This window comes from Taudactylus pleione, unplaced genomic scaffold (genome assembly GCF_031769625.1).
Source record: "Taudactylus pleione unplaced genomic scaffold, aTauple2 ptg000113l, whole genome shotgun sequence".
NCBI classification, from domain to species: Eukaryota; Metazoa; Chordata; class Amphibia; order Anura; family Myobatrachidae; genus Taudactylus; species Taudactylus pleione.
This window is the reverse complement of record NW_028284515.1, coordinates 6008123-6022440: the sequence shown is the minus strand read 5'-3', so window position 1 is coordinate 6022440 and position 14318 is coordinate 6008123. Positions and strand designations below refer to the sequence as shown.

The window sequence follows — 14318 nt, the reverse complement described above, 5'->3', positions numbered from 1 at the left end:
GCCTGCTAATTTGAGTGACAGAATGAGGCGTTTGTGGGTGGTAACAGGGGAAGGTGCTTGAAAACGGGGAGTGGTGATCCGAACGCAGGCGTGCCAAACGGTCAAAACGGGCGTTTTAAGGGTGTGCATAATTAACAAAGTAGCGTCATCAACTACGTCACTTGGTTGTTTCTTAGCCTGAACTGCTCGCATGATTGCGGTAGGAAAATCCAACCACAAGCACTGCGAGCAGTTTATTTATTTATTTATTTATTAACAGTTTCTTATATAGCGCAGCATATTCCGTTGCGCTTTACAATTGGAAACATTAATAGAACAAAACAGGGTAATAACAGACAGACATAGAGGTAAGAGGGCCCTGCTTGCAAGCTTACAATCTATAGTTCATTCGCCTTTCGATGTACTCGATTAATCAAATAAATAGCGGAGATGACGTAGGATGCGAGCGGCCAGGGGGCGTTTTTTACAAAAAAAAGACCGCATGTTTTGTTCGCTCGTTCAGACACAGAGGCGCCAACAGACCGCAAAGAGCGAACGGTCAATTTAAATAGCCAGCCCCTTTTTCTGGACGAGCGAGCGCAAATAGCGTCCGGCTCTGAATCAGGCCCCATATTTGCTATATTATCAGTGTAAGTATAGATATGTCCTCGACATGTACTTAGCCTCAATACCTGGCACGGGTGAAGCGTGACATGAGGTGTAGCATAGCGACTTTCTCTTTAATTTTGCACCTTATTTGCACCACAGACGCAGCAAAGCACCATTCAATTTGTACCAGAGTCGCCAGGCTGTGACTTTAACCATACAGGAATTTGTTTTAAATATTTATAAAAGCACAGATGAAGCACAAAGGATCTTAGCGTGAACAAAAAGCCTCGGCCACTGCATTGCGGCACCTTGTAAACCTTTTCAGACTCATTCACACACACAGTTCCAATCCAGATCAGACCCGGAACTTACCACATTCATACTGCAGGGCCAACCCTGGATATTCCTGTGTCGGCGCCATTCACACCGGACTTCCGGCATTGCAGTGGACGCTTGGAGATGATGTAATCTCCAAGCGCTACCAAAGCCGGCCAATCGGACGGCATGCGGCGCGATCCCGGTCATCGTGACCTGGTTTGTGCCGTTTACACTACAGGGTTCCACGGGAACAACCTGTGGCCATCCCTGCAAAGTACCCGAGTTGGGACCCTGGACCGAGTGGATCCATTTACAAAGACAAAAATCCCAGGTTGATGTGCCTTCAACCTGGGATTTTTAGGTCGGTGGAAAAGGGGTATGAGATGCATATTGTAGCAAAAATTATGTGAAAAAAACGCTTGACGCAAGTCACATGGCAACTGGCACACCGAGAAATGCTGTTTCTGGTGTGGCTGCGGCAATAGTGTATGAAGACACATCTGTACAGTTTTTAAGCAAGCAAATGATGATAATAGAAGGTTTAGCAGTTGCAAGATGATCACTAACGTTAGCGTATGAGAAGCCAACTATTCATCTAGTATAAGTGAATGGAAGGGCCAGAGTTTTTCTAAGCACATGACTGTTCTTTTCTAGGGGCTGAACTGATGGAAAGGAAACTCTCAATGGAGGAGGAAGAAGCCAGACGTATTGCTGAGATGGGGAAACCTATTCTGGGAGAACACCCAAAACTTGAGGTCATCATTGAAGAGTCTTATGAATTCAAGGTGAGCGCCCTTCGATTGTGCCAAATTATAACAGAAAGTAATGTTTCAGCTTATCTAGAAAATGAGTTTACGTACATGTGACATAATTGAGCACAATTATCAACTTAAGGTATAAGTCCACTGTAAGGCAAAGGCATTAACACTAATGTTGGCTCTAACGATCCAAGTAGCAGCTGTTATTATAACTACTGTTTGTAGGTAGCTGTAAAGTGCTTTTTCTGCATTCAGATTTCAGATTTAACCCCCTAACCCCATCCACAATTATAAATGATTTTCGCTCAGGGTACTTAGTAGTACAGAATGAATGATGGTGTTGGGGAGGTCTGTGTGCTCCTGTGCTTGGGTAGTTTACTGCTGGAATGATGATGAAGCCTGAGAGTGCTCACAAACAGGGGCATAGCTAAGACTTTGTAGGCCTCATAGCAACATTTTGAAGGGGCCCCCATTGCTTTAAAAGTGAAGACACATAGTTCTTACCTGCCATCTTTATGTTCAGTTATGTGGCGTCGAGCATGGTCTTGTCTTCGTTCGCCCACGCTACTTCTGATCTGCAGCTACCAGCCTTGGGGATGGAGCAAAGGCATATGTGGCGATGGTGGTGGTTGCATACAGGGAGATGGGGAGGGTGGCTCAGAGACACACATGGGGAGGGTGGTTCAGAGGGAAACATGGGGAAATTGGTGCAGAGGAGAACATGGGTAGGGGAGGTCAGAGGAACACATAGGGAGGCGTTCAACTGCACACATGGGGCGGTGGGTCAGAGGCACAGTTTGGAACAGGGGGTCAGAGGCACACATGGGAAGGTTCTGTGTGCCTCTATTATTTTGCAAGCAATGGGCGGAGGAGAATAAAGGAGGAGCGTTGGGAGTGGTGACACATGAATAGAATGAGTCCCGCAACAGTGGTTAGTTACTAAAGTGAAGCCTCCTATGAGAGTGGGGCCAGGGAAAAATAACTTCCATGCTCCCATATAAAAACGCTTCTGTAGCCTCTCCTGAACACTATGACAGTATCTGTGTGTCAGTCAGGGGATTTGTACTGCTGATGATTCCAGCATCAAACTGCTCCTGAGTCACAGGCAGACATCTGCCTGTGATTTAGAAGCTGTCACAGCTGCCGACACTTGATACTCCTGAGAGGAGGCAGGCCTACTAGGCACAATAAACTGGGGTGGCTTTAGGAATGACCTTTTCATGATATCTCGGTAGCACGGAATAAAAGTAAATTTATTCACAGGAGAAATATAATAGCAACGTCTCACATAAAGTCTCAACAACACAGAGGTTCACATAAGCAATAACGAGTATAGGAGAAAACCCCCCATATAGTCTTTAACACAGAAGAGCCAATATGGTAGGGAACCCCGAGTCCAGTATGAGCAATGTTGAGCCCTGTGATGCGGTGAGGTCGGAGCAATGATGAGCCCTGTGATGCGGTGAGGTCGGAGCAGGGTTGAGCCCTATGATGCGGTGAGGTCGGAGCAATGTTGAGCCCTGTGATGCAGTGAGGTCGGAGCAGGGTTGAGCCCTGTGATGCGATGAGTTTCCGGAACAGGGTTGAGCCCTGCGGTGTAACTAGAATCCGGAGCGGGGTTGAGCCCCGCGATGCAATGAAGGTTGAAGCAGGGTTGAACCCTGTGATGCGGTGAGGTTCCGGAACAGGGTTGAGCCCTGCGGTGTAACTAGAATCCGGAGCGGGGTTGAGCCCCGTGATGCAATGAAGGTTGAAGCAGGGTTGAGCCCTGTGAAGCGGTGTGGTTCCGGAACAGAGTTGAGCCCTGCGGTGTGACTAGAATCCGGAACGGGGTTGAGCCCCGCGATGTGGTGATGATAACTGTAATGGTGCAGTTGACAACTGTAACGAAGATGGGTTCGATGTCCACAGGAGTAAGAGACAACAGGCAAAGTAAATAGTGCAGCAAAAGGTGAAACCACAGCAGTGGAGCAGAATGCAATACTTAGGCAATGGCTATGCTGAGCTCTGTAGTGTGGCTGGTATCTGACATCAGAAGTTTAGCTGGAACATGAGCAGAGGTATAACAAAGTCCACAGCATCCCACAGGCACAGCAGGGATCTGGCAGGAGTCCAAGAAAGACCTGAAAGTAACGTTGCACAGATACTGAGACACAGTTAGTAACAGGCTTTATACTAGAGATATGTGATCCATAGGAAGTTCAGAACATGTGACCCAAATGGAATCAAGTTTGAAATAATGAGGAATCTAGGAATCCCACAACCTGACAACACCTTGGAAACAGATGATCACTTTAAGTCTCTATCCCCTGTATGTGAAGAACGCCAGCAAGCAGGATAGCTCCTCCAACGACCACAAAGGAACTTTGGAAAAAGTAATCTATCTTTATGTACTGAAATAGTCGCAGTCCTGACAGAAGCAGTTTGCTGCTGGGACCATGAATGCCAGTGGTCCTTAACACACACATTCACACACACCAAAGGTGGCCGGGCTATAGCGTTCAGCGGCTCCCTGTGTATCTCTGCCTCTGCTCTTCCCCCATCTCTGTGTGGCTCTGTCCCCATGGTAACACAGTCAAAGTCACCAGAGCTCGGAGCAGGAGTGCTGTGATAATCAGATCACCTGTTGTAAGTTATAATTGTATGGTCAGTGCTGCTGCCACTTCCTTACAGCTTGCAAACTAATAGAAGCAACCACTGAGTAAGGTTATCTTCGTGCAGGTGTGAATGGGCCCCGTAGGTTCACCGGACCCCATTACAACTGCTCCCACAGTAGCTACGCCAGTGCTCACAGTCCTTTGGCTATCACTTTATAACAGGAGCAGCAAGTAAGTATTTGTATTTGCATTTTTACACATTGCTCAGTGGAAGCATACTTAAGGGGAGATAGAGTGGAGAAATTGCCCAGAGCAGCCAATCAGCTTTTGTCATTTATCTAGCACAGCCTATGAAATCACAGTTTGATGCTGATTGGCTGCTTTGGACAACTCCTCCTCTCTTAAATGTTTAAAACGTCTTCCCCTTACAGTTTGTACTTAAATTTCTACTGAAATGCGTAAATTGTACACTCAGTCAAATTATTGTGCGGAAAGACAGCATTAAGTGGACACTTCCCTCCAGCTGCCCAGTTCAGGAGTGAGACCACACAAGAGTAGAACTTTACCCACTATATGAATCGCTATTTAAGTAGTGGTGAATGTCTTACACAGACAACATTTTTCATTATGTGTGTATTTTTCCTTAACCCTTGCTAGAGCACAGTGGACAAGCTCATTAAGAAGACAAACCTGGCCTTGGTGGTAGGAACTCATTCCTGGAGGGATCAATTCATGGAAGCGATTACAGTCAGTGCTGGTAAGATTGCACAAAACATCAATACAATTTATAAATGAACTATTTTTAGCTATCTAATAGTACTTTATTTCATTTCAGTTTCAAAGACCCGCTCATGAGGTTTTGTTACCATTTATCGCTGTATGGAACGCCTATATTTGATTTAGGTTTAATCTTGCCAAAACCATATTAAGTAAATACAAAACTTGCATACAGTAATCCAAATAATTCATAAAGGTATTAAATGTATGGTATAATGTTATCTTGGAAATGTATTAAGTTTCCATGATGTATTATTTTGTGATTAGCTAGGCATGTTTTTCATACAAGTTAAAGCTCTTTTGGCTTCACTAAGCTTGTTCTAGCTTTACCTGAAGGGGGTGCTAAGAGGCAATAATGCGAAATTAATTGTTACTGTTTAGTGCTGTTCTATTCTTGAGATGGTCAGGGGTGATGGGGATGAATTTATGAAATCAAGGGCGCAGTGGCCTGGAAAAGTTTGGGAACTGATAGCAACAAAACAGACTTTTACTTTCATTTCATAAACTGCATTAAGGAAAAAATGGTCTAGTTGGTTGATGTGCACCAGTTCTCATAAATGCCATTCTATGGAAGTTGGTGTCAGATAAAGACCAAGTGCTTGCTATAGCAGGGGCAAATGCAAGATTTTTAAGGGTGGTTTGGTTAATGGTACGTTTTGTTGGCTGATTTTTATCACCAGTACTACTAATCGGGATTTGCATGAACTGCATTTTTTCATGCTTATAACCTACTATAGTTTTCTGTACCCCTGATGAAGTGCTAAGAACAAAACCCTTATGGAGCAACTACATTGGTGCTATATCTGTCAAGAGTCCACACCCTAATACAGGGTTGGACAGAAAAGTATCAATGCCAGCACTAGTATTAATGTCAGCACTCCATTGGTTTCTATATGCAAATTGAAGTAAGATAGATATATATATATATATATATATATATATATATATATATATATATACAGTCAGGTGCATAAATATTGGGACATTGACAGAATTTTCATATTTTGGCCTCTATTCACCACCACAATGGCTTTGAAATGAAACAAACAAGATGTGCTTTAACTGCAGACTTTCAGACTTAATTTGAGGGTAATTACATCCAAATCAGATGAACGGTGTAGGAATTACAACGGTTTCTATATGTGCCTCCCACTTTTTAAGGGGCCAAAAGTAATGGGGCAAACTAAACAATCCTAAATCTAACTTTCACTTTTTAATACTTTGTTGCAAATCCTTTGCAGGCAATTACAGCCTGATGTCTGGAACGCATAGACATCACCAGACGCTGGGTTTCATCCCTGGTGATGCTCTGCCAGGCCTCTACTGCAAATGTCTTCAGTTCCTGCTTGTTCTTGGGGAATTTTCCCTTCAGTTTTGTCTTCATCAAGTAAAAAAATAAAAATTACCCGAAACACTTCAGAATTCATTCTGCTGCTTTTGTCAGCAGTCACATCAACAATAAATACAAGGGAACCAGTTCCATTGGCAGCCATACATCCCCACACCATGACAGTACCACCACAATGCTTCACTGATGAGGCGGTATGTTTTGGATCATGAGCAGTTCCTTTCCTTCTCCATACTCTTCTCTTCCCATCACTCTGGTACAAGTTGATCTTTGTCTCATCTGTCCATAGGATGTTGTTCCAGAACTGTAATGGCTTTTTTAGTTGTTGTTTGGCAAACTCTAATCTGGTCTTCCTGTTTTTGAGGCTCACCAATGGTTTACATCTTGTAACAGTGACAGCTCTTTGGATCTCATATTGAGAGTCGACAGCAGCTGATTCCAAATGCAAATGTCACACCTAGAATCAACTCCAGACCTTTTACCTGCTTAATTGATAATGAAATAATGAGGGAATAGCCCACACCTGTCCATGAAATAGCTTTTGAGTTGATAGTCCCAGTACTTTTGGCCCCTTAAAAAGTGGGAGGCACATATAGAAACCATTGTAATTCCTACACCGTTCACCTGATTTGGATGTAAGTACCCTCAAATTAAATCTGAAAGTCTGCAGTTGAAGCACATCTTGTTTGTTTCATTTCAAAGCCATTGTGGTGGTGAATAGAAGCCAAAATATGAAAATTCTGTCAATGTCCCAATATTTATGCACCTGACTGTATATATATATATATATATATATATATATATATATATATATATATATATATATATATGTAATAAAGGTCTGTTAGAGCGCTTGAGTAACTTTACAGTTTATACTGGAGAATTAATAAAGAAAAGGTCGTTCTGGATAAACACTTCAAAATATAAAAACATTCACGTATAAATTAAAAACCTAGTAATTTTTGTGGACAAAAGCTGTTGACACCCTTATAAAAACATAATACAATTTATTACAATAAAAAAACATTTTGTGCAGTACGAATACATTTTTATACGGTGCTGATTAGGTTTACAGGGTTCCACATTTGAACATTGACGATTCACCCTTAGGTTTAAAGCATGTATTCGTAGTGGTGTAGTCACCGAATTAGGATCAAAAACAATTACCCTAAGCGTTTTGTCTCCTTGGAGACTCTTTCGGGGTTAATCTCTGTGCCTTCACATAATGGAATATGTATTATAAGTGCCAGTTGGTCTCAAACATGCAGGAACAATGGATATTCTTAGGAAACACTTGGTTCTCAGCAGATTTTGCACCTCCGATATTCAAAAAAGTCAAAATTCTGTATGTACTGTATGGTATCAGTACTGTGTAGTTGAATTCCACCCAGGTAAGTAGAGCAGCACATTCACCTTCTTTCCTTTCTATATTATCCAGTCCCACTAACAGGAGACTCTGTATGAGTAACTGCTAGGTTTAGTTCACTGTATAGGTGCAGGATAAGGGTGGTTAGTATAACCATTTTATATATATATATTGGCACGAGAGCAATTTCATCTTGCCACAGCCCCCTGCATCTCATAACAACCTACGCCATGTCACCACTTCTGGAAATTTTAGTACACATTTGACTTTTTCAGATATGTATATATATACAGTGGTGCTTGAAAGTTTGTGAACCTTTCAGAATTATCTATATTACTGCTAAAATCAGGCCTAAAACTACCTCAGATTTTCACACAAGTCGTAAAAGTAGATAGAGAACCAAATCAAACAAATGAGACAAAAAATTAGACATGCTCATTTTTATTTATTTTTTAGGAAAATTATCCAATACCACATATCTTTGAGTGTCAAAAGTATGTGAACCTCTAGGCTTAGCAGATATTTTGGAGGTGAAATTAGTCAGGTATTTTCAATCTATGGGATGACAATCAGGTGTGAGTGGACAACCTGTCTTTTTAAAAGAAATAGGGATCTATCAAAGTCTGATGCCCACAACACATGTTTGTGGAAGTGTATCATGCCACAAACAAAGGAGATTTCTGAGGACCTCAGAAGTTGTTGATACTAATCAGGATGGAAAAGGTTACAAAACCATCTCTAAAGAGTTTGGACTGCACCAATCAACAGTCAGACAGATTGTGTACAAATGGAGGAAATTCCAGACCATTATTATCCTCCCCAGGAGTGGTCGACCAACAAAGATCACGCCAAGAGAAAGGCGTCTAATAGTGCAAAGTCACAAAGGAACCCAAGGTAACCTCTAAGCAACTGAAGACCTTTCTCATGTTGGCTAATGTTCATGAGTCCACCATCAGGAGGACTCTGAACAGCAATGGTGTGCATAGCAGGATTGCAAGGAGAAAGCCACCGCTCTCCAAAAAGAACATTGCTGCCCATCTGCAGTATGCTAAAGATCACCTGGACAAGCCAGAAGACTATTGGAACAGTGTTTTGTGGGCACTTGAGTCCAAAATAGAGCTTTATGGTTTAAATGAGAAGCGTTATGTTTGGAGAAAGGAGAACACTGCATTCCAGCATAAAAACCTCATACATTTTGTGAAACACGGTGGTGGTGGTATCATGGTTTGGGCCTGTTTTGCTGCTTCTGGCCCGGTATGACTTGCCATCATTGATGGGACAATGAATTCTGATATCAGAATATTCTAAAGGAAAATGTCAGGACATCTGTAAATGAGCTGCAAGAGAAAATAGGTCATGCAGCAATACAACGGCCCAAAGCACACAAGTCATTAAACCAAAGAATGGTTAAAGAATAATAAATGTAAAGTTTTGGAATGGCCAAGTCAAAGTCCTGAACTTAATCCAATCTAAATGTTGTGGAAGCACCTGAAGTGAGCAGTTCATAGGAGGAAACCCATCAACATACTGTAACAGAGTTGAGGCTGTTTTGTACGGAGGAATGGGTTAAAACTCCTCCAAGTCGATGTTCAGGACTAATCAACAATTACCGGAAACGTTTAGAAGCAGTTATTGCTGCACAAGATAGATACTAAAAGCAAAGGTTCACATACTTTTGACACTCACAGATATGTGATATTGGATTTTTTTCCTCAATAAAAAAATTAGCACGTCTAATTTTTTGTCTCATTTGTCTGATTTGGTTCTCTTTATCTACTTTTAGAAAATCTGAGGTAGTTATAGGCCAAATTTCAGCAGAAATATAGAAAATTCTGAAGGGTTCACAAACTTTCAAGCCCCTATGTGTGTATATATGTCCCCAGGAAGAAGTCTACTGACGAAACGCGTTGGAAAACCTTATTTCTTGCCCTAAGAATTACTGAATCTTGACTCAGATAAGCTATTACCCTTTTTTTTAATGCCTATATATCATGCGATGGTACTTACCTTCTCCTTTTAATTTTAACTGTTTTTTAATTTCTTATTGAACTCATTGTTTAACTTACTTGTTTTAAATCTCTGTATTAAATTTTGATGATTTTAATTTATATTTATTGACATTTATTGCACGGTCATTTTTAATTCAGAATAACACTGTTTAGCACTTTGTGACTATTTGCACATAATTTATATTTGCACATTTTATTAGCAGAGTTTGTCGCTCATAGTCAACCCTCCATTTGCTTTATATATATATATATATATAAAGAGGGCACACTCTACAATTATCTTAATAAAGGGCCTGATTCAGAGCCACTCGTAAGCGGCCGCTCGTTCGCTCCGAGCGATGTTTGCCCAACTGTGCATGCATACGGATCGTTATACGCATGCGCGAACCAGTCAGTGCGGTCGAAATTCATGTGCTCGCAAAATAGCGAATGCCTGATAATTTGAGTGACAGGAGTAGGCGTATGTGGGTGGTAACAGGGGAAGGTGCTTGAAATCGGGGAGTGGAGATCCGATCGCAGACGTGCTTAAAGGTCAAAACGGGCGTTTTATGGGTGTGCATAATTAAAACAGCAGCGTCATTGACCACGTCCCTGGGTTATTTTATAGCCAGAACTGCTCGCAAAATTGTGGTAGCAAAAACCAACCACAAGAATAGCGAGCAGCTCATACCCTGGTCGATGTACTCGATTAATCTAATAAATAGCGGACATGACGTAGCATGCGAGCGGCCAGGGGGCGTAGTTTCCCAAAAAACGACCGCAAGTTTTGTTCGCTCGTTCAGACATGGAGGCGTGAACAGACCGCAAACAGCGAACGGTTCATTTGAATAGCCACCCCTATTTTCAGGACGAGCGAGCGCTAATTGCGTCCGGCTCTGAATCAGGCCCAAAGTTCTCTTTTAGAAAAAGTCATCATCACCACCCAGTGTAAAAATAGCTGACATCCGACATCAACAAACTTGTAGTTATTGTAGCCAAGAAATGGATGCTTCAATCATCAAATAAGCACACACATCTGAATATTGTATACTCAGACTCTCCGTCGATTCGATCTCGGTCCTTTTTGGGCCGTTCAAGGCATGCAACTTATCATCAATATTCTCATCAATTAGTCAGAAGTCTCCCAGTTACTTACCCCCTGTGAGCCTGTTATACCATCCTCTTGCTAATCACTGCGGTTCACCAGGAGCGGCTGTGTGCCCTAGTGTGCGTTCCACACCACTGCGCACGCGCCCACATCACACTGGCTCAATGTCTACGTCAGCACAGTCCCATCATGCTATCACTGACCAGCGTTACCATAGAAACTATCAGTTTGTCACTATCATGTGCCACTCTCAGCATATTCTTATAGCATCACTATTCACTTATTCACATTAACCCTTCTATTCAATGGTATAATTAGTGCTCAGGGTGGGCTAGCCACTAACAGAGCCGGCCCTAACCAATTTGGTGCCCTAGGCAAGATTTTGGCTGGTGGCCCCTAGCAGATAATCTCACCACACTACACTCTACAGACACTCTCCCCCACCTCTTCAATCATGATACTCAGTTTTCACTTACCTCTTCCTTTTCTTTTTTTCTCTTCTTTCTTTCTTTAGGAGTCTGGCAGAGGACATAAAATTGTGATTCATTTGCCCCCATTTTTACATATTTATTAAATCTCCCTCTCTCTCTCTATAGATAGATATATAGCTACATGTACACACCCACACATATATACAGCACACACTGATCCAGTTGCTGCCCACCTCACAGCACCACATACTACCCCTTCACTGCCCGCCTCACAGAACAGCACCCCACTCAACACAGCAGCCCTGGCCTCATCCAGTACCCTTTTCCCAGCACAGCACCCCTGGGCTCATCCAGCACCCCACATCCTGAACAGCACCCCTGGCCTCATTATGCACCCCTTATCAAGCAGTCAGAACCCCTCATTCAGAGCGGTAGTGGATAGATCCCCTTCAGTATTTGTACCCTGATGTTGTCCGGTACTGCCCAAAGTCATTCACTACTATCCACGTAAGCAAAAAGGGGGAACATAAACCTGTGGCAAGCAATGCGAGCCACTGTGCCCGAAGCGTGGCGAGCGAAACAAGCCCGCAAGTGGACAAATTTCTTCTTTTTGTGGACTGTATGGGCATGGAACTTCCACCCTCACTGCATGTCATTTCCAGGTACAAATATTGAAGGGGATCTATACACTACCCATTCAGCACAGCACCCCTGTGCTCATTAATTATGCACCCCTTTCCCAGCACAGCACCCGTCAGTCATCCAGCACAGTCAGCATCCCTGGCCAGGATGGCCTCTATGCACCCCTTTCCCAGCAGAGTCAGCACCTCTCAGTCATCCAGCAGCATCCCTCTACCAGCTGACTTACTTACAGCCCCATTATCAATGATGTATAACCCCTATAGTGCTTGCTAAAAGGGTTATGTCATTCTTTCTGTATTTAACAACAGCAGAGTGCAGAGTGCAACGCAGAGGTGCCATATAATGCAGAGTGCAACGCAGAGGTGCCATATAATGCAGAGAGTGTAACAGTGAGCGCCATATAATGCAGAGAGTTGCAATGAGCACCATATAATGCAGAGAGTGTCACAGTGAGCGACGTATAATGCAGAGAGTGCCGCAGTGAGCGCCATATAATCCAAAGGCGCCATTTAATGCAGAGAGTGTCACAGTGGGTGGCATATAATATAGAGCGTTGCAGTGAGAACCATATAACACAGAGAGTTGCAATGAGCACCACATAATGCAGTGAGTGTCACAGTGAGCGGCATATAATATAGAGAGTATCGCAGTGAGCACCATATAATATAGAGAGTATCGCAGTGAGCACCATATAACACAGAGAGTTGCAATGAGCGCCATATAATGCAGAGTGTGTCACAGTGAGCGGCATATAATATAGAGAGCGTCGCAGTGAGTGCCATATAACGCAGAGAGTTGCAATGAGCGGCATGTATTGCAGAGAGTGTCACAGTGAGCGGCATATAATATAGAGAGCGTCACAGTGAGCACTAAATAACACAGAGAGTTGCAATGAGCGCCACATAATGCAGTGAGTGTCACAGTGAGCGGCATATAATATAGAGAGCGTCGGAGTGAGCGCCATATAACGCAAATAGTTGCACTGAGCGCCATATAATGCAGAGAGTGTCACAGTGAGTGGCATATAATATAGAGAGCGTCGCAGTGAGCACTATATAATGCAGAGAGTTGCAATGAGCACCATATAATACAAAGAGTGTTGCAGTGAGTGGCATATAATATAGAGAGCGTCGCAGTGAGCGCCATATAACTCAGAGAGCTACAATGAGCACCATATAATGCAGAGAGTGTCACAGTGAGCGGCATATAATATAGAGAGCGTCGCAGTGAGCACTAAATAACACAGAGAGTTGCAATGAGTGCCATATAATACAGTGAGTGTCACAGTGAGTGGCATATAATATAGAGAGCGTCGCAGTGAGCGCCATATAATGCAGAGAGCTGCAATGAGCGCCATATAATGCAGAGAGTGTCACAGTGAGCGGCATATAATATAGAGAGCGTCACAGTGAGTGCTTTATAACACAATGAGCTCCATATAATGCAGAGAGTGTCACAGTGAGCGGCATATAATATAGAGAGCGTCGGAGTGAGCGCTATATAACACAATGAGCGCCATATAATGCAGAGAGACCTGCAGTGAGCACCATATAACAGAGAACATCACTGACCCTCATATAACTTATAGCACAGATAATATGAACAAACCCCTCACACACACACACACACACAAACACACTACACAGCACCCACCCCACGTATGCTACATTAATACACCACCCCCACTCACACACTACTACACCACCCCCACCCCCACACACTACATTAATACACCCCCTCCACTCACACACTACTACATTAATACACCACCCCACCCACACTACATTAATACACCCCCCCTCCCCATTGCATACAGATACCACCCCTATATGACACTGGCACTTACCTCTCCTGGAAGAGGATGTGTGGTCCCTGCTGGGGCTGGTCTCCATGGCACATAATGAAAGGAGAGGCTGTGACACAGTGACAGAGAGGGCTAGACTGGAAAGGGGTGGGGACCCGTTGTTAGGGGGTGGAGTCTCAGGCAGGGAAAGGAGAGTGCAGGTAGATTAGAGTTGACAGAGTGGAGGGGGCAGGGACTCGGGGGGAGGGGTTGGGTCTCAGGCAGTCTAGTGTGATAGACTGGTTATGTACGGCCCCCGGCCAGCCGCAGACAGCGCAGAGAGAGTACTGTAATAATGAGTCAGTGTGACTCATTATTACTAGTACTGCTGGCTGCGGGCCCTGCTGCCGAGCGGCGGGATGCCCCTAAGGCATTGCAAATGCCCTAGGCGTATGCCTGTAATGCCTATGCCTAGGGCCGGCTCTGGCCACTAAAATAAATACAGTGCAAATACAATACTTCTCATACCAATTAAACATTAATAATTTCTTAATAACCTATACATCAAAATAACCCTAGTTATTGAAAAAAATAATACTTCAGAAATAAAAAAA

General features: G+C 43.3%; 1 protein-coding gene across 7 annotated transcripts in view; it reads left to right on the top strand.

Moving 5' to 3' along the window:
- Positions 1–14318, top strand: part of SLC8A3 (solute carrier family 8 member A3) — a 410207-nt gene that overhangs the window by 384726 nt on the left and 11163 nt on the right. For all 7 annotated transcript variants that reach the window (XM_088471215.1, XM_088471212.1, XM_088471216.1 and 4 more), the window contains 2 exons: positions 1561–1691; positions 4919–5018. In XM_088471215.1, the coding sequence (XP_088327341.1) occupies positions 1561–1691; positions 4919–5018 (231 nt within the window). The remainder of the gene's footprint in view (positions 1–1560; positions 1692–4918; positions 5019–14318) is intronic.